The 23498-nt window shown below is 49.8% G+C and overlaps 3 protein-coding genes across 7 annotated transcripts; 1 reads left to right on the top strand and 2 right to left on the bottom strand.

Moving 5' to 3' along the window:
- Positions 1-4892, bottom strand: RPL22 (ribosomal protein L22). Its single transcript, XM_032962055.2, has 4 exons — positions 4762-4892; positions 3463-3585; positions 837-964; positions 1-226 (listed from the first exon to the last, which is right to left on the bottom strand). The coding sequence occupies exons 1-4, from the start codon at positions 4771-4773 to the stop codon at positions 82-84; spliced, it is 408 nt and encodes a 135-aa protein (XP_032817946.1). The 5' UTR covers positions 4774-4892; the 3' UTR covers positions 1-81.
- A 981-nt stretch (positions 4893-5873) lies between these two features.
- Positions 5874-16168, top strand: GPS2 (G protein pathway suppressor 2). 5 transcript variants are annotated; one of them, XM_032962056.2, is made up of 13 exons: positions 5874-6135; positions 8307-8433; positions 8659-8768; positions 10003-10110; positions 10939-11057; positions 11914-11990; positions 12490-12572; positions 12880-13057; positions 13916-14002; positions 14626-14705; positions 14793-14885; positions 15011-15097; positions 15542-16168. In XM_032962056.2, the coding sequence occupies exons 2-13, from the start codon at positions 8340-8342 to the stop codon at positions 15668-15670; spliced, it is 1245 nt and encodes a 414-aa protein (XP_032817947.1). In that variant the 5' UTR covers positions 5874-6135; positions 8307-8339; the 3' UTR covers positions 15671-16168. The 5 variants fall into 5 exon arrangements, with proteins under 5 accessions (XP_032817947.1, XP_032817950.1, XP_032817949.1 ...); XM_032962057.2 differs by having other exon boundaries at positions 5875-6063; XM_032962059.2 differs by lacking the exon at positions 14793-14885.
- Positions 16169-17344: 1176 nt separating this feature from the next.
- On the bottom strand, positions 17345-23225 carry SIGMAR1 (sigma non-opioid intracellular receptor 1). The gene is made up of 4 exons (XM_032962062.2): positions 23010-23225; positions 20056-20256; positions 19080-19172; positions 17345-18593 (listed from the first exon to the last, which is right to left on the bottom strand). Exons 1-4 carry the CDS (start codon positions 23158-23160, stop codon positions 18364-18366), a joined length of 675 nt encoding a protein of 224 aa, XP_032817953.1. The 5' UTR covers positions 23161-23225; the 3' UTR covers positions 17345-18363.
- Between the last annotated feature and the right edge of the window lie 273 nt (positions 23226-23498).

Consider the following 23498-nt stretch of genomic DNA (forward strand, 5'->3'; position numbering starts at 1 on the left):
TCAAACTCCACGAGTCATTTTATTGGCATTGTGTGGGCAACAACCGGACAGCGAGCAGAACGAGGGGGGCACGCCCAGTGCTTAGTCCTCTTCGTCCTCCTCCTCCTCGTCCTGGTTGATCTGGAAGTAGCGCAGCTCGTAAGAGACCTTGCTGGCGGCGACCACACGCAGCCAGTCCCGCAGGTTGTTCTTCTTCAGGTACTTCTTCGTCAGGTACTTGAGGTACCTGCCAAGGTGTCAAGGGGAAGGAGGGCGGGGCAGGATTGGGTACGTCACACACGCTGCCGGCGCCAAACAAACACAACGGACAATGCCGTGGACCTCGCGCACCGCGGTCAGCCCATCGTGCACGTCTGGTTGTCAGACTGCTGCGGGGCTGCCCTATGATGTGGGCAAAGGAGGAGGGCAGTGCATCAAAGGTAATTGGATTTAAGCTTCATACGCTCGACGCCTTCACCAACCAATGCGGCGAAGGTCAAATAACCCGCACAGTCACCCGCGTGGCGTGGCCCTCATCTAGTGGTGGAATGACCAAAAATGGCTTCATGTTACATATTTGAGGCAGTGACAGCACAAAGGCTATTGTCACTGGGCAAGGCCAGTGCTCTGAAATGGTATTTGATCCCCATAGAATTAAAACCCTGGGGTTAGACAACAAAATTATTTACATCTCCTCCCAGAGTAATTTAACTAACCAACCTAATTCTGACCCTGTCGGGGGGGGGGGGGGGTAATTTCTGAAGTAATATTGGTATCCTAGGATTCAACAAATATAGTATTCGAAGCCCAGGGTGCGAATGTCCATGGGGGTTTAAGTCGACAGTGCGCGCCCTCACCGCTTGGAGAAGGGGATCTCGGAGGAGACGGTGATCTTGCTCTTGCTGCGCTCCACCGTTACGGCCGAGTGCTCGCTCACTTTGCCCGTCTTGCCGTCCACCTTGATGCGCTCCTTCAGGAACTGCTCCTGTTGCCCGTGACACAGCGCACCATGGGTGCTAGGGAAGAGCACCCTAGACTGGACTAGGGAAGGTGGCCCTAGTCCCACAGCTACGTTCAGTGCCATGCGAATGACCCGCAACACACCAGGCCACCCCGCCACGCCACACCAGGCCACCCTGCAACGCCACACCAGGCCACCCTGCAACGCCACACCAGGCCACCCTGCAACGCCACACCAGGCCACCCCGCCACACCAGGCCACCCTGCACCGCCACACCAGGCCACCCTGCACCGCCACACCAGGCCACTCCGCCACACCAGGCCACTCCGCCACACCAGGCCACTCCGCCACACCAGGCCACACGCAACGCCACACCAGGCCACCCCGCACCGACACACCAGGACACCGGCAACGCCACACCAGGCCACACAAGGCCACCCCGCAACGCCACACCAGGCCACCCCGCCACGCCACACCAGGACACCCCGCCACGCCACACCAGGACACACCGCCACGCCACACCAGGCCACCCCGCCACGCCACACCAGGCCACCCCGCCACGCCAAGGCCACCCCGCACCGACACACCAGGACACCCCGCACCGCCACACCAGGCCACCCCGCCACACCACGCCAGGCCACCCCGCCACACCACGCCAGGCCACCCCGCAACGCCACACCAGGCCACCCCGCCACGCCACACCAGGCCACACGCAACACCACACCAGTCCACCCCGCCACGCCACACCAGGCCACACGCAACGCCACACCAGGCCACTCCAGGCCACTCCGCCACGCCACACCAGGCCACCCAGCAAAGCCACACCCGGCCACCCGCAACGCCACACCAGGCCACCCGCAACGCCACACCACACCAGGACACCCCGCAATGCCACACCAGGCCACCCCGCCACACCAGGCCACACGCAACACCACACCAGTCCACCCCGCCACGCCACACCAGGCCACACGCAATGCCACACCACACCAGGACACCCCGCAATGCCACACCAGGCCACCCCGCCACACCAGGCCACACGCAACGCCACACCACACCAGGACACCCCGCAATGCCACACCACACCAGGCCACACGCAATGCCACACCACACCAGGCCACACGCAATGCCACACCAGGTCACTCGCGACCCTGACAGCTATGACTGCTACGCTCGGAACCCCGACCCCCCAACAAAATTAATCTCCTTACATCATTTTATTGTAATTGTGCTACCAGTGACATTAAACTCTGTGGAACACTCATGGACCACAGGTGACAGAAATAGGTCCAAGATCTCTTCCAATCTCCACTTATCTACAGGTGAGAGATGCTGCACTCTCTCCTGCACTTTGTTATGGATCTGTTCCATCACACATGGAAGGAAATAAAAAAATCACTCTCAGCTGAAATCGGCCCAACTAAATAGAAATCAAATGTAATTGAGTTTTTTCGTGCAGTATTTTTTTTACGAAACCGAGCCCATCAAATCATTACACAACCAGGTTTAATAACTGGCACTGAAATCCCGATTTTTAACCCAGGATTTTAGTGGAGTTTGCTCATTGCTCCGACCCAAACCAATCAACCACCTCAGGAGAAGTGTAATTTAATGTGGAAAGCTTTCAGCAATGTTGAACTCGGCTATGAAAGTGTCTTAAAATGTTACTTAATTTAAATTACAAACATTAATACGTTATTAGGGAGACTAACATTTATAGAAATGACTTTACTTTACTGTTTAGGTAAATATTATGTAATAATGTGAACCTCATTGGGTTTTAATATGTTGTACAAAATTAAGATGTTTTTTCTGCATTAGTTTGTACGAGAAAATGGCATGTTTCCTGCCCCTCTCTCTACCTTTAGTGTAACACAATCTACATGGGGTATGAATCTATGGAATTCATCTTCTGTACGAATATGCAGAATATTCAGTAGCCCACAGCCACTAATCAAGCAGCATGAACCTGTACATTTCAAGTAGTATTAACGTACATATGGTGCGCTTAAGCATCATCAATGAACGTGTACGTTCCGAATGTGTACGATGTAGATGGTGAACGTTCGTGGTTTAACAATAATTCCAATTTGTAACTTGTACAGTATTCAATCACTCTCGAAGAGATCTCAGACGTGGAAGGAACCATTGGCAAGCAGGAAGGCAGCCATGCAATAGCCGGCACAAACAATTAACACAGATCTGCGCTACTCTAAATATGGTGTTATTGGCCAATTAAAGTCTTTTACATGTGGGAGGAAACAGGAATGCCCGGTGAGAATCCATGCGTGCGAGGGGGAAACACTCTATCCCATAGAGATCGAACAGGTGAAGTCCACATTTTTGCTGTCACGCCTTCTCCTGGCGAGCCAGGATCACGATTCCTCCACGCCAATGAGACGGAAGTTTCGCAACATGTGCGATCCTCCAAACCTTGCCCCCACAGTGCTGGATTACAGGCGTGAGCCGCCACCACCACCGGGCTCACGGCTGCCTGCGTGGAGGAGAGCAGCGTTTGGACTTACAAAGTTGGCCGAGTCCATGATGCCATCCTCCACGGGGTGTGTGCAATCCAGCGTAAATTTCAGCACCAGCTTCTTCTTCTTGCCACCCTTGGATTTCTGCACCCCTGGCTTCTTGTGAGAGCGCTGAATCAGAGAGGACCGATCGAGCAAGCACGTTAGGCACGTAATTATGAAAGGCCAAAAATATATTTAAAAAAATCAACCCGTGTTAGGATTTAATCCAAAAGGCCCTTGCATCGACCACAAGACACAATATCAGTTTCCACGTGAACGATTTCATGGCTGCACCGTGGTCCCACGGCGCTTGTTGGAACGCATTTATACCTCGTCAGCTGCGATTTAATCGATTGTTTCATTATTTAGTCGTATAAGGATGGCCCAAGTACTCTCTTCGTGAGGCAGAAAAGAGGGATAAAGTAAAGACTAAACACGATTCAGGGTGCCCGTGCCTCGGTCTTGCCTCGATACTCCGTGAGCCTCGGTGGCACCGGAACCATTTGGCCAGAAAAAAAGGTTCAAAACCACATGGGTAAGCCGACACCACGAACTCGTCAAACTTAACTAGCACTTCTTTGAGTGACCGCACCTCCGATTAGCGCAGTTGGCTTACGTACGGTGCGAGAGAAATTCAACATACTGTACATACAAAAAGTTTCCCTCAACTTAAAATGTCCATAACCAAACTCCGCCAAGTAATTTAAAGCAAACCATCACTCAAGGCGTGGTGTTATACATGCGTAAGCACGGCCCTTAATCCACTGCTGCATCGTGCGGGTTATTCACAAGGCTTCGCCAGACTGGTACCTGGCGGACATAAAAGTACAGCACAATGCGCTGCTGCATTGCCCTCTGCTGCCCTAAAACTTAATACGAAAGCGCGCTATCACAATCCGGTTGTGCGTGGTGGTGGTGTGAGCCTCCATTGAGGCATTAACCATGCGCGAGACCGCCTGATTTAGTCAACGGCCGCGTTGTCAATAAGCGGCTCCCAATTACAAAGCGAAACTCATTCGAAGCCCCACATGGGGGGGACCTCGACGAGCCCCGCCGTCCTCTGACCGCGGAGTGGAGCAACCTCGCCACATCGCGGTGCCACGCGGCCTACAGCCTGGGCCTACCACCCCCACTGGTATCAACCCCTCGAGACGGGTCCCGCCGCCTCGCCCGGCATGCCTGCCCGGTCGCGTGAGGAATACTCTCCGCTGACTGTGCGAGCGAGTGCCGGGAGAGGTGGACGCGGGGAACAGAGAGAGAGAGCCGACGCAAATTCGGGGGACACCGCGGAGCGAGGAGACTTACTGCTGGCGCCATCTTCACCGGAGAGAGAGGGAGAGGGGAGGGGTGAGGGGGGGTTCAGTGCGCATGCGCAGCGATCTGCCCCGGGTGATTTACCCCCTCCCCTCGCATCCACTGGGAATGACATCACGTCACTTGGCGGATGACGTCACGCAGATGAAGTCGGGTGGAATGACGTAATGTTTTAAATTTGGTGGTGATTCTGTTGAGTTGGCAGTGGTGCATAGCACAATTAACAAAATAACTCAGCACCCACTGTTTCAACAACACTGTGTGTGTCTTGAACGATACAAAAAATATATAATAATAGGCGACGTTTTGGGCAATGACCCTTTACAGTAAACTGTTGCTTTTCACAGTGCCATACGAAAGAAGAACAGCACACAGAGATGCCAGAGAGATATGGAGTGTGAACTCAGTTCAGTTAATTTATTAGGTATAGCCCTGTGAGCCATTCGGCTCTTGAATCGGGTGCAACTGCAACAAACAAAAACATGAACAAGGGACGTCTTAAAGTGACTCCGCGCAAACAGAAAAATCCAGGAAAAAACAGCAAAGTCTTCCAGAAAAAGCACCGCGTATCAACGCTGTGTGCAAAAATCCCAGTGGGAAGCAAGTCAAACAATAACAACCATAAGACAATTTAGATTAAAGTTATCAGTATAACTCTGCACTACAACAAACAAATATGGCTAAACCAAAAACGTTTTCGAAATCACCAAAATAAAGTTATAAAAACAATGTACCAGTGATCACAGGAACTGTGATTCAAATTTAACAATAAACCACAGCATTGCAATGGGGATAATTAAAAGGATGAATACTCTTTGGTTCTATTCGGTAAAGTCACGTAGGTAAAAAAATACCGAATAGAGCCAAAGAGTATGGATCCTTGCAGTCACGAAAGCTTCAAATCTAGAAAAGGATGAATGTTAAACATCTAAATCTAATCTAAATAATTGGGCCCAGGAATGCATCACTTAATGAATTAGTTCCCCCCCCCCCACCCGTTCCCCCTTCCCGCGCTCCCTCGAGGTGAGTGAGTGACGTCGCACAGCCTCCACTTCTCGCGAGACTTTGCCTTCGCGTCGCAGCTCAGATAACAACGCCAGAGACTCTTCCGAATCTCGCGAGAGTTGGAGGTTTGGTCGTGTTGAGGCTCAAGTGCTCCCAAGATGGCGGAACGCGGAGGACGTTGAGACGGAGCAGCGGTTAAACAACAACATCAACTACTACCAGCAACAACTACCAGCAACAACAACAACAAACACGTACAGAGCAGCGACAATCAGAAAGAACGTGGAGGTGAGGATAGGATTGACGAGGCGGGGAGAAAGGAGCATCGCGAATTGTGAGAGCGGCGACTAGGCTTGTCAGGTGAGGCCTACCTCAAGGGCCGCGTCACTCAGCGCAACCGCCGACTAAGCTACAACACTCGGCGAAGACCCGGCAACTATGTTGTAAACTTACACACTACCGCGATAAAATACTAATAACAATGCGATAAGTGGCCGCGCGATGCAGCAGTCGTGCTGCGTGAGTCAATGCGAACAACGTTTTTGTGCGAATTGGCATTAACTGTTAAGTAAATAACGTGTGTGCATCGTTATATTAGTTATACGACACATCAATATGACTGTAACAAAATAAATATAAAAACTTACCGAAAGAACCAAAGAGTATAAAAAATGTGTTCCTGGGTAGTAAGTGTTTTCCAATTGCTTATGCCTCAAAAGTACAGAAAATGGCTATTATATTATTGGTTCTTTCGGTAAGTCATGTAGAAGGGGAACAATAAAATAATAAAAATATAAAGCAATAAAATTCTCACGACGTTTCGACTGCAACACAAGCAATCATCAGGTTTGAAAACCACAGCAAGAAAATCTGAAAAAGTTTTTCTTGTGGTTTTCACACCTGATGATGATTGCTTGTGTTGCAGTCGAAACGTCGTGAGAATGTTATTGTTTTATATTTTTATTATTGTATTGTTTCCCTTCGTGACTTTACCGAAAGAACCAAGAATATAAATATCGGCAGTCACGAAAGCTTTAAATCAAAATGGCTATTATTCACCACAAACTTTGCATTTGTGACCAGGACAGTGATATTTAGAAATTTACCTATTTTCAATGAAAAAACGTGCATTTGTGTCACAAAAGCAAAGTTTGTGGGGAATAAGAGCCATTTTCTATACCTTTGAGGCATAAGCAATTAGAAAATAACACTTAATACCCAGGAACAAAAATAGTGTTACATAGTGTAGTCGCGTTTGGTTTGTGTTTAAGATCGTTAACGGTTACATTAGCAGAGGGAAGAAGGCAATGCCGAGGTGCGAAGACATCTTGACCACCGGGAACGTTCAGTGATACGCGTTGGGAGTATTTGACTGCTATAAATTTCCACATGATGATGAGCCAACTTCGTTGAGCCGTCATTTGTGGCCAGGTGGCTTTCTGAAAAAGCGAATAGCTCATTGGGCTTTACCTGGTGAAATAAAAAGTTTAGTAATTTGCTTACCTTTCCTATACGTTGCTCTCCTATCGTGTTTTAGTATTGTAACGTTCTGACCCGCCTCTTCTGGACGTCTGAAAAGGAGCTTCAAATCTCATCGTTTTCCTCCAGTATAAATAATCTTATTCTGATATAGCTCAGAGTTAGTTGTTTGCCCAGATAAAGTATCGATTTCTCAAAGGGTTATTTTGCGATGCAGCCTTGGCTTTCCTGAGCTGTCCTGGCTTCAAATCTGTTTACATTGATGACCTTTTGCGTAACGTGTTATCTGATTACTTTGAGATACGCGAACACAAAATTGCAATCGGTTGACTTTGCGTTATGCTCGCTCACGTGTATTCAAATTATTTTGAGCTCTGGGAGGTAAACATGCAATACAATTACGTTGAGTTGTGCGTGACGTGATGGGGGTAACGATTGAGTTGTGCCGGCTAACACGTAACCTGGTTACCCCGTGCTATATTACCTCATATGATGTCTAATTCTGTTGATGTCTGCGTGTTTTACGTGCGAAATTATGCAGTTGAACCATGCTGGCAGACGTATATTGATTACTTTGAGCAATCATTGTTTGACATATATTTTAATTGATCATTACTAAACTTGCAATATATTTTATTGATTATAATTGCTTTGAGCTTTCGTAATTTTATATTTTCATCAGTCAATATAACATTGTGTATGCATGCATTCTGACTTGCATCTTGATTCACCTGAGCTATGCTTTACATGTAATCTGATTCACTGGAACTAGGCTTGCAATATTAATGAGGTGTTTGGCTTAACTTTATATCTAACTTCATGGAGCTATGCGTGATTATTAAAATATGTTTGGAAATCCGTCATTGACGGTCATAGTGACAACAGAGACCTTACGATCATCAAGTGCCTGATGTGTTGGCTTTGCCACTTGTATTTTGATAATGGTGTGATGGTGAAGCGAGCTACAGTAGTGTTGGTTGCATTTAGCAGCTGCTTCTACCTGTGGTGGTGTTCACGTATACAATCTGCGGGATTTTCCCATGGCGTGGCAGGACCCACACGGAGCCACGTACACCACTTCCAAGATGCCGGCCCTCCTGGAACGACCCAAGATGACCAAGACGATGGCCGTGGCGCTGCACAGGCACATCATGCGCGAACGGGAGCGCAAGCGCCAAGGTGAGTCATCACCCCTCCACCCTCCCACCCACCCCTGCACCCTCCCACCCACCCACCACTGCACCCTTCCACCCACCACTCCTCACCTCAAAAGCTAGAGCCCCGGTGCCTTTCACCAAGTGGCTGACACCAGCACTTGCATGCTTCCTTGTGCCTCCGCACCAATGTACCACTGGTGTCCAGTGCCAGTGCCCATTCCCAGGAACGTGTTGTCTGGTTTTTCAGAGGAAGAGGAGGCTGACAAGATCATGGAGCAGAAGATGAAGGAAGAGCAGCAGAGGCGGCGGAAGAAGGAGGAGGAAGAGCGCATGTCCTTGGAGGAGACCAGAGAGCAGGTATGTGTCTGGCACGAGAGAGAGAGTGGGATGAGAGTTAGCGAATGAGAGGGGGAGTGGGCGTCCTGAAAGAGTGTTAATTCAGCCACAGTCAACTGGACTCGTTGTGGCCTGACCAAATGCATTTAATGCTTAAAAAAATGTGTAAATCCTCCAATGGTATGCTATTGGCATCATGTAATAAGATGAATAATCCATTTAGTTAATCGAGCAGTGCATGCAAGCTTTTGAGCGACTCGCTGAAATGGACATAACTGAACTACTTCTAAGGTCACTAAGTGGCCCTTGGTCCACATAGAGGGCAGCACCTTCATTGCACGCTGATGTGTTAGTTGCATGACTGACAAACTGATCGTTTTCATTTTCAGAGGTGTAATTCAGTCAGATTTAAAGTGTTTTTTTCTTCAGTCGTTGACTGGCCCAAGACCATCAGCTCTCTCCACTTGAGAACCTAGTTTAATATCATGGCTGCTGCCTGAATTGCAACCCAGGTCAAAGCAGTACCAGCTTGGTGTTCTGACCTCTGAGCCGCATGGCCACCTATGCATGTTTTTCATCATCATGCCGTTGTGAGTGGCTGGATAACGTGAATGCCACGTTACACTGCACAGCATGAAACAGCAATGGGTGCATGCCATCACTTATATTTTCACTGACGCATGATATTAGGGGTGCATGAGGCAGCTGCGATCTGTGCAGCAGAGGCATGCAACATGTTACCTTTTATATGACCTCTTATGGATTGCGATAGTATGCTATCAAGTAATTATTTCGTTAAATTTTGGTCGGCAGCTATTAAATCTCAAAGACTGATACGCATGTGTCAGTGTATTAATGACTCGTTAAGCTCATGAAATAAGTATTGAATCGCTTGTGTAAGAATGTTTTTTTTTCGATTCATGTATTTTGGAAGGGATTCACGTGAACTGTTCAGCCACTAGAGGACATTACTATTCACCACAATGTAAAAAATAAATTGATTCCTGAATAAAATCGTGACCTGAATCGCGATGCGGGGAGTAAATTGTTACACCGCTACAACAATGTGAGCTGCCTGTTGTAATGGAGAGACTGACCAGATTTGTGAAACCGCACCTCCACAATGAGACTCACTCCCAAATAGAGCTGGGACAGTTGATTCATCGACTAAAATTGTAATCGACTACCTGTTTTGTGGTCGATTACCCGGGCTCCATTAAAACTGGCGGTCGCCCTGACATCCTGCCTCCCGAAGGAGGGAAACCCCCTACAAGCCACGCCCAGCGTGACACTGCTGATGATGCTGATGACGTCCCAAGCCCCGCCCACCACCTCCCGTCCAGCAGTACACGTGGGAACAGAGGTGATACTTTTCATTCAATTGTTTTCATTGTTACCCGATTGGTCGAGTGACTCAAACCGATAATCGGTAGAGTAATCGATTACTTAAATAATCAGAGAGCCCAGCTCTATATTCCAAATATATGCCTTAATGTGACGATGTTTTATCTGGGCCTCCCTTGTAACAGAGGAGATGGATCAGTGTTCTTTAAACCGATTGATGCTTGACACTGCTGACATACCACGAAGTGTTATGTAATTGTTGGTGTAATAATGTTGTAAATATATCTGGGAGAACACCAATGTCTGGCCTGTTCCATTTTATAATTAGTGTTGTGTATGTGGGAGGAATCTGGGGTGGGGGGAGGGGATTAAAAACTCAAATGCCACGGGTTTAGAAACCCACTTTGTATAATGCCATATCCTGGCCACATTACGGGCCCAGCAGCTTTGGAAGTTTCACAAATCTGTGTGAGCCACTAACCCTTGCCGCCGCCAAGATGCTGGATTTCCTGTGTGCACCACCGTCCCCGGCTATTGGTGTAAACACAATGAGCGTTATGGCATGTAACGATTCACCCCTTCCCCAATTAAACTAATTCTCACCACTGGGGCTCACAATTCGATAATTTTTTGTGTGTTTTTGTGGCTTCTACTTTATAACGTTTGTCTCATTTCTTGCGTCTTGTTCATAAAATACTTTTTTAATACAATTTCTGTATAAATACGTAAACAATAGATAATTATACGCACACTTTTGATGCACGTACAGCGAGCACAACATTCAAGTTTATCGAGGTAAAATGCGGATCGTGAGATGCTTAATGTCACGTCCTTACGGGCATTGTAGATTGCCAAACTGGAGGAGAAACTGCAGGCCCTGCAGGATGAGAAGCACCAGCTCTTCCTGCAGCTCAAGAAGGTGCTCAATGAGGAGGACAAGCGGCGAGCCAAGATCAAGGAACAGAAGTGAGGGCTGCCCCTCCTGCCACAGCCTACACGCTGCGCACTATAAACTCTTATTTTAGCAGATAAGGCCCATTGAGCTTTAAAGCTCCTTTTCAGAAGCGACCTTGCCACAAATGATCACTCAACGAAGTGGCTTTTCACATGAAAATGTATAACAGCCAAAAACTCTCAATGTGTGTTCATTCTAAATGTGGAGGGAAAAACCGGAGTACCTGGAGAAAAATCCACACGACTACAGGGAGAACATGCAAACTCCAAATCCACAGCAGGCATCAGGGCCGGGATCGAACCCATGACCTGTATACCAGGCGAGGTAGTTAATACTCTTTGGTTCTATTCAGTAAAGTCCCTTAGGTAATGTAGGTACCGAATAGAACCAAAGAGTATGGATCCTTGCAGTCACGAAAGCTTCAAATCTAGAGGTAGTTAATATCTCGCCACCGTGGCACACACACTACAGCGTTAGTCCGTTGTTCACACAAGAGTCCAACACTTCTCAAGAGGATTCTGCTTCAGATTTTGGGTCAATCCTGCATAGTCGAAAGAAGCAGGCGACAATTCCATTACGAGTTACGTCTCGCTGCGTATTTACCAGCTGTCTGTGAGCAGCCGGGTAGACTTGGCGGCAGAGCCAGCGGCTCGCATTCAGAAGGTTGCGAGCTCATATCCTGGTTATATGTATGTGTGTTGAACGTCTTTCGCACCATACGTAGCCAACTGTGCTAAACGGTAGGCGGTTCACTGGGCCCGTCGTCTCTCGGGGTTCGATAAAATGACCACTTTCCAGGGAAACCTCCGTGGCACTGCCCGTCGGCATTGAGCTTTTCTCACCGCGCCTCGTTCCCCCATTCCGCAGCGAGCTGGCGGCACTGAGCCAGCAGCCGTACCCAGCGAGCATGACGGTTCACCCTGGCTCGCACCTCATCATGCACGGTGAGGGGCGCGCGCCAGCGAGTGGAACCAGTGACGCGTCGTGGGAAGCGCAGCTGTACGCGTTGCACCAGCGGTGCAGCGAGCTGTTGTCGTGTGCACGTGGAGAGCAGCAAGTGCATGGGCGGACGTGGTAGTCTGTTTGCACGTGTGTTTTGCATGACACGTGTGTTTCGCATGACACGTGTGTTTCGTTTGCATGTGTGTTTACACGTTTTTGTGTGTGTGCATGTGCTTGCATATGCTTCTGTGCGTGTCACCCCACGTGTGTTAATAAGTGCTCACTAATGGCACTTGACCCAACAGTCAGTACAGGCTATGGGGGGATCTTTGTGTGTTTTAATGTGTGTTTGCATGCATACATGTGTGTTCTGTGGTTGTGTATTTGTTTGCACGTGTGCTATTGCTTATGCAATTGTGTTTTTGCTCATGCGCTTGTGTGTGCTTATGCACGAGTATCTGTTTGCCTGTGAATTGCATGCGTGTTGGTGCGCCTGTGCAGGAAGCCACATCTCGCCAAGCCGAGCGCACGGGCTGCTGGGAGATCGGCCAAAGAACCAACTTTACAGCCACACCACCATCCCGGTACGGTAGGGGCCAAGGAAGGTGCACAACCCAAAAACTCGAGGGCTCTTATCCTGTATACACATGCCTTGGGTTGCCTAGGCTGTGTGTTCCAGGCTGTAAGACGCCGGGACTCTCTACACTAGCCGTCACAGTCCTGCGTCGTTATTATGCTTTCTATTGGACGCTTAACAATTTAAAGCGCGTGTCAATTTATCCGTTACCGTACATTCAAAACAGCCGCACTTGGGGAGCCTAATTTACAGCATGAGACTGCTTGTGCTTTGCTAAGTGGCATTTGAGACGTTTTTGTTTTCCCCCAATGCAGGGAAGGGCCTACCCAAGCCAGACAACGTTTACGTCAAGCCAGCCCGAACACGCACATTTTCAAACGAGCCAATCGGGGCACAGCTCCTACGCCAGCAGCCAATCGCAGCACAGCGTGCCCTACACGGGTGGGCAGGCTGTCCCTGCCACCTACCCAGCCGGCTCCCAGCCAATCAGAGGTGAGCGTACGTGTGTTGTCACGCGTGTAATTGTACCAGTGTGTGTGCCTGTTACATCGGAGGGCAGTGTTGCCAATGTAACCACGTTTGTACGATCATTTCGGCCCTTGTGTAATTGTGAGGGGCCAAAATATACGTTATTTACTCATTGTCGTACATTTCAACACACCCGCCCAGAGCATTCCTTCATCGGCTGCCTTGTGTTATGTAGAGGATATTGATTCTTCTTTGGAACTTAGCTTGAAGCAAAAACAAATATTTGCTATTTACGGCAATATAATTGTATATTAAGGATGCTTTGGCGTGGTTTTCTTTGTATGATAATTTCTCCAAGAAATACGATATCATCCTGGAGTTGAGATACGACAATGAAATCTCCAGATGTGGCAACACTGCCGTTTCGCAAAGACCCCTTTCCTACCCATCCTACCCTAACCCTTAAAGCCTGGTTCATGAACAACTCAAGTAAAGCTCATTGTTTTGTTCGCTGGTAAACCTGTGCCTGAGCAAGGAAGGACCCGAGTTCGATTCCCTACTCTGACACCTTTCTGTGTGGAGTTTGTACGTTCTCCCCGTGTTCGATATGGGTTTCCTCCGGATTCTCCGGTTTACTCCCATAGCTAAAAAGAACATATACAATTACCTGCAAATTAATAAATTGGCATCGCACAGCGGCAACATCGCTCTCTACTGTGCAAAAATATCGGGGAGGCTTTCCAAGGTAAACGCAGTCGTAAAACGAGAAGTAGTAATGAGCGCACTTAATAGTGAGTGGTGGAAGTTGCGATGGTCACGATAATATGAATGCCAAGCATCGAGCAAAAATATTATTTTCCCTTCCCCCCCCCCCCATTGCAGGGGCGTCTGCCTTCCAGTCCTACCCTCCCTACGTGTCCCACCAGCAGACGGGATATACCGTGCACACCCAGTTCCCTCCCCAGCAAGGTGTGACCCTGTCTGCGCCTCTCGTATTCTTGCATGTGCGCACTCGTTCGCTCATTCGCGCGCGGACTCAAGTAGAGACACGCACAAACATCCCACGCACACTCACATAATCGACGACGAAGAGACTGCTCGTGTAGGTTTAACGGGGTGGCACGTTGGTAACACTCGTGGCTCACATCGAGCAGGACCTGGGTTCAGTTCCAGACTCAGTCGCGTCTTCCTGTGTGGAGTTTGTCTGTCCTCCCCTATTCTGCATGGGTTTCGTCCCATAGCTAAAACAAAACATTCAATGCAACTGGTATGGGGCAAACATCCCATTGCTGAAAATGTACCTTCACATTTCTTAATTGGGACTACACATAGCAGCAACATCGCCCTGTACTTGGCAGGACCTTCCTGAAATGTCTTGAGACTTGGCAGGTTTCTCTTTTATCCCCGCCACTATTACCCTGCATAATGGCGAGTTGACTTTGTCGCAAGCGTAAGAAGCGATGGAACATTACAGGCCGAGTGCCCAGTGCCTACACCGCGCACCCAACGCGCAAACGCCAGTGGCAACCACGACAACAGCGCCTCTGTGGCTGAGCCGTGTCTGTGTGTGCGTGTACGTGTGCGATGGGCAGGGTACCTAGCGCCGGCGACAAGCATGCCCCTGCAGAAGCAGCTGGAGCACGCCAACCAGCAGTCGGGATTCTCAGACTCGGTGAGCCAGCGCCAGTCCCGTTCTCGCCCATTTACCCGTGTTTGCGAGCGCATGTTGTCACGCGCGACTCCCCCCGTCTGTGCGTAGGCGTCGCTGCGATCGCTGCACCCCCAGTCGATGCACGCAGGACAGACGCTGCTGCAGCCTACCCAGCTGCAGGTGTCCCTGCCGTCCGCCAAGGTGCAGTGCGCCCGTGAACACACGCGCAAAAACTGCCGCTCTTGCACGAGTCGAGCTGCTTGCCCGTAAGAGGTGGTAATGAATGCGTGCGTGTGTGTGCGTGCATTGCTTTGTGTGATTTCCAGTCCGGCATGATTTACCCCCATCAGACGAGGCCCACCTCTCCCGGGGCCTTCCAGCACAGCGGCACACCCCCACAGCCGTCACACTCGGTGAGTCTCGGCATTGTCTACGCACACTAAAAGTTTGGCGGGATTGTGTTCATCGCATACACGAACATTCCACAATCTGACAGTCTTATCAGGTCAACCCATAGCACCTGGCAGCAAGCGTGAAAGCACACCTAGCCTGGCACGAGCGCTGTGGTAACAACCACCGTCAGTTTGTGAATGGCGGCTGTTGCATGCACGAGAGAGCCTGCATGTGTGTGGGGACTAGTGAAGCTGTTAGCGCACTTTACTACGAACTCAGCAACCCGAGTTCGATTTCTGTCCATGGCCATCACCAGTGACCGTTATATGAACCGGGTCTGGGTGTCCCCCTAGCTGGCGTGTGGTGTGCCGTGCTGGCTCTCACCGGTGCTCGCTAGCAGCACTTGCTCCTATAGTCTGTTAAGGCTATGGGGGGGGGAATCTTTGTCTCGGTATGTTGGGCAGGCCACGTTCTCTCCGGCGTCCCAGCAACAACAGCAGCAGCAACAGCAGCAACAGCAGCAGCAACAACAGCAGCAGACCCAACGGCACCACTTCATCCAGCACAGCCAGACTCATCGCTACTACAAGTGAGCCACCAATCAACGAGCAGCAGCAACCTCGAGAAACCGCTCCTCTCGGCCGACGGCTCCACAACAAGCTACGCCATCGGACCAGGGGTGGGGGGAACAATAATCGTCGCCAAAAATCCCACTCGATTTGCAAACGGATAAGTTAGGGGGTCGTTTTGTCTTTGGAAACGTGCGATTGCCAACCTTGCCCTGTAATTGACACCGACCCATCCCATGATGCAATCTTCAGTTTTTCTTTCGTAAGCAATTGTAAAAAAAAACATTTTTACAGAAACTTTTTCAGGCTTTGGCAGCCGTTTATACAGTGGCTAAACTATGATTTTTACTGCATTAAAATGTGAGTATTAAAGAGAACCTGTAAGATAGTGATGGCTTTGTTTGTAGCATTACCTTAGAAAGTACTTTTAAGTTAATTTGAATCAATTTCCGTTTTGCTTTGTTGCAGAGCTGATTATATATCACCCACTTTGTGGACAAAAAATAAAACGTGCACAAGCTGTCCATGGATGACTCGTTTATTACACCTACATAATCCCCCCCCACGTCATCGAGACAAATGTTTTGTAAACCAACAGGACACACCAACACCCAGCAGCAGTCAACCCCCCCCCCAAAACCCACCCTATGCCCCAAACCTATCAGGCAGGCAGGCCTGAGCAGCTGGACAGTGGGTGGGGGGAACCTGACCAGGCAAAGCAGCACAAGCCGTGACACGTGGTCGCTATTGCTCTTTCCATCCGTGTCCCCCTCCCCCCAGGGAAACGACGGCAAACAGCATGGGATGGGGGGGGGGGAGACATTCAGCAGTGGCGGCGTTTGGTTAGCCACTTAACAATGCAACGCTTAATATTAAAGTCAATTCGTTGTACTACACACAAGTGCTTCATGGACATCGCACGCACGACGACTAAGTCACGAAATACTCGAATAGTGTTGCCAAGCTGAATTGTTCAATGCCTGGTTATGCCACCACTGGTAAGTTAACCAGCCGCAAACCAATTACCAATGGGTCCCGCCCACCTTGTGAGCTCATTAGCAGCATGTTTCCACACCACTGCAAATAAGTAATTGGACATCACCGATTAATTAAGAGTAATCAGGTATTCTAAAATAAATTATTAAATGCTTTAGTTTGTCACAGTTCCCTTGCTTGTGGCTCAGATATGATCAGACGTTAAACACAAAACAGCAACGACTTTTGGGGTAGGTAGCAGCTTTCAATACACAGGGCCAGGAGCAATGCAGCCCTCAAACCAACACAGCATGAGATCTGCTCAGTCAAAAAGCCACCTTGGTGACTTGCCCATGAGCGCTGGCACACGTGGATTAAAGTCAGCCTCTCAACACTGCACAGGGTTGGACGTTGACCGCTAAGTCAAATAGAGGGCCCCCCCAAAAGGTTCTCGGTGTGCAGTCACACAGGAACTTCAACCTGCAGTTCGCCCATCCTACCTTTGAACATTTTATTGCATTTCCACCAATTATATCCCGACCGTGCAATCGTTGCAATGTCATTAGACTAGGTTCTTCATTTGGATCTGTTGCAGAGATGGCGCAACCAATGTGGACTTTCGAGTGGCCCCATGGAAGTGGACAGTACAGCCCTCCCTGGTACACAGCAGAGGCCAGCACTTTTCCACACGCTCTGCCATGAGAGTAATTTTGGTCGCACGAGTGAAAAATATATTTTTTAATTCAATAGAGCCGGAATTTCGCCAAATTACGCGCCCAACCAAATGTAATGCAATGGGATTTTTTTCTGTTCAGTCATCAGTGACCAGACATCAACTCGTGATACATCCTATAATGTAGGGCGGTCGTAAATCTAGAAGCCCAGTGAGGATTCCTTTTGCGAGGACTGCAGACAGAAAATCCATGACCGACATATAAACAGCAGGAATATCAACGCAGCAGACTTGACCAGCCAATCACACAGTCCCCCACGTGACCCGCAGGGGGGGGGGGATCAAAGTGCAGATTTGCAGCGCCTCCCTTGTGACGTGCAATGGGACAATTCGCGCACACACACGTAGACAAGTGAACACCGCAACAGAGAAGCAACGCTCAAGTGAAAGGGGGCCATGACAGTGCAGGAGGTAGGGGATAAGAAGAGCTGGATAATGGGTGGCTAGTTGTCAAATTGGATTCGATTAAGATCAGCAAGAGGCCTTGTACTGGTGGCTAGTTACTAAGGTGAGTGGAGGGGCTGGTACTACGAAGGACACGAGGCAAGTCGGGGGTGAGACTCATTCACCGTTTGTCAATACCGCCTGTGCCTCGATTCACTTCCTCTTTCGTTGGATTTTTATGTGGATAGATTAATGGGTGCTAGGTTTGGGCTCGGCAGCGAACGCTTTAACTTTCCAAGAGCCCCACACTCGGCTATTTAACTTAACCTAGTGTCCATCGTAGTTTCTGGTTAACTCGTTGGGTAGGTTGGGTTTATGGCCAGTGGGAGGGCAGTAGGAGTGGGTGGCTGGTTGGAAAGTTTGCTAGTTCGGATTAGGACCAGTGGGATGGCCGGTACTGGTGGACTTATTGGCGAATTAGGGTTCGTGCAGGACTGGAACTTGCTTGCACCGTGTGCCCTGCATCTTCTTTGCCCCACCTCCCCACCACACTGTCTGTTGCCACCCCTCCGACTACCGATCGCTTTCCCATTGCGGGTGTGGTGGGGGGTGGCGACGTCACGCGTCACAGCAGGCCGGCGTCACGCAGCTCGGTGGTGATCTCGAGCGCCAGGGCGCGTGCGTACACGCGCAGCGTCCAGAATACGGTGAGAAAGTCCTGCGTGCTGAAGAGTGTGTCGGCGAGCGCAAAGCCCAGCGTGGACGGGATGAAGCCGCGTCCGTACTCCACCATCCATGTGCCGGCCGTCCACTGCACGGACGTCGCCTCGCCCGCGCCGTGCACGATCGTGTCGCCTGGGGGCAGGCGCAACGTGGGGGGGCACAAGATGGAAAGAAAGAGGGGCGCGTGACGACAGTTAATAGGGCATGCAGAAAAATAAATGTGGACAAGAGGACTCCACATTTCTCACAACCGGATATTTTTTCCAGCACAATGCAAGCCTTCATGTTAGAGAATAGTCCAGAAGCGGATGTCATGTAACTACTCGTGAGATCCTTTGAAATTCCTTCCAGTGCGCAGTGACACCTGCCCACTCACGCCTCCTGCTACAGAATAATGTGTTGTTGCATGACAACTAAACTGATCATTTTCATCCCTAGAGCTGCAATTCAGCCAAACTGCGTGCAGAAACAAATTTAATCCGACGATTTTTGTGTGTGTAGTCATTGGTGACCGTGCCGTGACCGTTAAATTCTCCGCCGCACTTGAGAACGCGGCTTAAATCAGTAGATGTGAACCTCCGGGATTACAGCGTGGGGGGGGGACGACGATTGGCTCACCTGGGTAGAATACCTCGCTCTTCGTGGTGCCCTCCTTCCACTGGCGGAACGTCCCTGATATGATCGTGTCAGAGATGTTCGCCCAGTAGCGGCCTGCACCACCACACACCGAGACGGAACGTTTCCCGCGAGCAGCAATAAGCTATATAAGACAATACGACGACACAAATGAGACGATACAAATGAGAAGCGATCCCAATGAATCGGATGGAATCCTATGGGGTACCATGCCGAGTGCCGCTCGAAATTTCTAATCGAAATTAAACCAATGGTTGGCCACTACGTTGTCTTCCTACCGCGAAAGTCCAATCCGTCAGGGCCCCCAGTGAGACCCGGTGGGACCCAATGGGGTCCGGTGGGGTCCGCTGAAGGACAGGGACAGGCGCACTCCGACGCGGGGGACGCTGCGTGCCGTGCATTAAGACGTGGACGGTGATTTATCAGCGTCATTTTTGTCTCCGGGCTGCCTCATTCATCCCGCACGACAGGCGACCTCGACTCGGGTTGCGTGGGGGTGAGGGGGGGATGAAGCGGGGGGTATGGGGGATGTCACTGGAGGAGGTGGTGATGAAGAAACGATCTTGTTAGCCATGTCTAAACATGTTTCTTTTTGTTACTTGTCTTTTGCCGGCTTGATGATAGAGGTCACTCTTTGGAAATGAGACTGCCCTGTACTCGTGTGTTCTTACCTGGGTCAAGAAAATTACCTTGAAACTTGTACCCTGTCTGTGCTCTCACCTGTCCTGTCCCCTTCATATTGTGACCCATCTGTATAGTTTGTCTCGTCCGAGTGTCTCATTTTATAATCGTCTCCCTCACCTGCATTGTCTGTCTCGTCAACATCATCCGTTCCGCTCGTTTGTTCCGATATAAATCGGCCTCGAACGATAGTCGCAAACATCCAAAACAACGTGCGGGTTGGGGGGGGGGGGATGGAGGCCGCGCGTTGGCGGTCGGGGAGGGTTGAGAGTCGTACCGGAGTGCCCGGAAGTATCGACCGCCGTGCCGAAGAGCAGCACGTACTCGGTGAGGGATGCGTGCAGGAGGTACATGGCGCCCATCCAACCGCCTGCATTTACAAACACCCACTGCATCTCGCTGTCGGGCAGCACGTGCCCCGGATGCGTCCGCCGCAGCTCCGCCACGACCTTTCCGAACGCCGCGTCGTGGTCCAGCCCTGCCGGAGGGGTGAGGTGGGGGAGGTCATGGGTCACCGCACTTCCTTCTGCTGCACTCCTCGCAACGCCGTGCCAATGACGTCCCGACGAGCCCCGGTGGTCACCCACCCAAGTACTCGTCAGGCTTGCACGCGGCTTTGCTTCCGAGCTGCGATGACATCCGGCGCGTTCGGAGCAATTTGGATGTCTCATTATTGTTAATATTATTAAACTGAAGCCAGACTGGGGAAATAAGAGTCGATGTACTCAATCGCACAGGATCATCAGAATTTTGCTGAAGTCACTGCCTATGTCTGTCATGAACGCGGCCGTCTCCAAACATCAGTCAACCAGCCCCAACAGTCCTACACCGCACGCGTATATAATAGTGTACAGCAAGTCCTCATTTAAAACAGAAGATGCATTCCTGAAAAGTGCTTCGTGAAGCGAAAAACGCGTTCAGCAAAAACTATTTCCCCATAAAGAAAGTAACGATAATGTTTGGCGAGATACAAAGTACTACTCACACAAGGTAAGATGGTGGCACAAATAACTGAGTGTATGCCGCCGCATTCCTGTATCATACCGCTCAGCCGCACAGCCCAAGAAAGTAGTTCGTCATTGACCACTCGGAACCTGCGTTATAACGGTCCACGTTCCTCGTTAGAATGGTGCGTGGCCCGCGTTATAACGAGGTGCGCATTCTGCGTAAAGTGTTCCCAAATGGAAGGAATGCGTTGGAGCGAAAACGCGTTGCTGTGTGTATACCACGCGTTAAGCGAGGACTTGTTCATTCAGCCAATTCACCCGTGGTGTCTAAAGCCAGTGGCTGGATTTACAACTTAGACATCGATTTATAGTCGCTACTCAATGCATATCCGTACAAGAAATGAAGGAGCGTGTTAAAGGAAATTAAACCGTGCTGGCGAAGGCGTGTGACATTGACGTGTAAATGTCGTGTATATTTAAACTTATCGATTGCACCATAATAATCGGTGGTAAGCCATGTATAACAATGACATTCAGTCGTGTAGTTTTGTCATAACTCACCAAGGCAATTTTGCAAATTAGGCAACCTCACAGTCAACATTAAAAAATTAACGTTATAATCCGCACGGTGTGTCATTGTAGTTTGTAAAAAAATACATGGATGGAACAAACCAGAAATAATTTAATGGCTCGACACGACCGTGACAATGAATACACAATCACCACCATCATTCCAGCATGGAAGCGGAAGTCATTTTGTACGTTCGACAACCATGGAATTGCATTCCATGGCCAAATAAATAAGCCACTTCAGATTACATTAAAGCTTACCCGCTCACATAAAAGTGTCTGAGATGTACGTCTAACATCGTGAAAGTGCCTTCCAAGCAAAAGTACATTCAACGAAACAAGAAACGGTACGTTACACATGCGATCTGTGCAACAACAAATTCAGTTTCTTTATTTTGGTATAGCCCTGTGAGCCATTCCGCTCTTCGGGTGCAACCACAACAAACAAAAAAACACGAACAAGAAAAACGTCTTAAAGTGACTATGTGACTGCAAACAGAAAATCCATTAAAAAACAGCAAAATATTCCTGAAAAAAGCACCGTACACCAACGCCTTAGCGCACACGCATCAAGGCGCACTCCTGGCTGAGATTAATGCACACGCGCGTTTGCAGATTCCGTAGGCCAAGGTCAACCTCCCTGGCTGTTTGAGTCGTAGGACCCACGAGTAAAGCTCGCAATTTTACACGGGTGATCTGGTGGATCATTAATGAACGGCTTTCAAGAGGCAACGTGGCACTGAACATGGGGTTAAAGGGCAGGTGTTCAAAAAACAGCGCAGTTTAGGTGGCCGAGTGGCTCACAGGTCTCAAGCATTGAGCTCGCACCGCTTAGACCTGGGTTCTAATCCAGGTTTCAGCCGCTTGCGACTAAACCAGCTTCTCAAGTGTAGCGAGTTTGATCATCTCAGTCTGGGTCACAAAAGACTGAGAAAAAACACACCCATCACATTGCACTCGGTTCCCCCAAATTTAGTAATTACCTGTGTGAGAATTACAAATATTGGTTTAGCAGGGAGAGTGGGAAAGTGCTGCCACCCGGTTGTGTAAATCAGATAATGGAAGGGGACACAAGGAGTCGGTCTATAAACTATTTTTCAGAAGCGACTTGGCCACAAATGATAGCCCAATTAATTGGCTTATCGCGAGGAAATGTATCGCTGCTAATTACTCGAAACGCGTGACTCTAAATGTGGAAGGACAAACCGGAGGATCCGAGAAAAAAAAAACACACGTGCAGAATCCAAATACCAAATATAGCGCAGGCGTCTGGGTCAGGCTCGAACCCACAACCTCATTGTACACCAGGCGAGGTAGTTAACATCTCACCAACGTGGCACCCCTGTTCAGCGAGAACACAAAACGGGATGCCGCCCGCACTCTGCAGGTAATTCAACACACGCGTCTCGAGCCCTTTTGCGTTAAACCGGGATCTGGCGAAAACAACGCAAGGGCATTGTCTTCCAAACATATTTACAAGATCATTTAGACACTGGGGTTATTAACCCCGAGGTGAAACAAAGGTCCGCAACCCCTGAGACACTGGGGTACGGATGCGGGTCCAAACCCCGTGCGGAGTGACCCCGGGCCGGGCCTCGGGGCTCCGCCGCTCCCGGTGCCGCCCTGTCCGGCAGAGAATCTAAGCGAGGGCGAGGCTGGGAGGGGGGCCTACCCTCCCGCCGGCTCTCGGGGACGCGCCCGCGTCGCCGCTCACCCGCATATTTCTTTGCCACCCTCGCCACCTCTTCGGGCTCGAAGACGTAGCGCTTCGTGCGCAGCCACGAGCCGACGAGGGGCACGGAGAGGGCGACGAGAAGCACAGAACCGGCGAGTAGCCACGGCAGCGTCCTCACCAAGGCGCCCATCGTTCTTCGAGTCTCTCTCTGCTCGCTCCCGTCTCTTCCTCTTCCGGAAGATTTCTACCGTTCATTCATTCGCGGCCTGCTCAGCCGCACCAAACGAACGCGGCCCACATCTGTTGTCTTCCGGAAGATTCTTCCGGAAGATAACTTCCGTCGGGTTCGCCCGTCGCTCCAAAATCTTCCGGAAGAATCTCCCGGAAGATTCTTCCGCCCTGTTCAGTTGCCGCTCGCGGTCTTCCAGAAGACGCTAGCAAGCGGACGGTTACCAGGGCAACAATCAGAGTGAACATCTTTAGACTGGAGGAATACGAAAAGCTATGAAGCTCTTTTTATACAGATGT

Source organism: Petromyzon marinus, chromosome 28 (assembly GCF_048934315.1).
Source record: "Petromyzon marinus isolate PM22_M1 ecotype Great Lakes invasive population chromosome 28, UKy_Petmar_22M1.pri1.0, whole genome shotgun sequence".
NCBI lineage: Eukaryota > Metazoa > Chordata > Hyperoartia > Petromyzontiformes > Petromyzontidae > Petromyzon > Petromyzon marinus.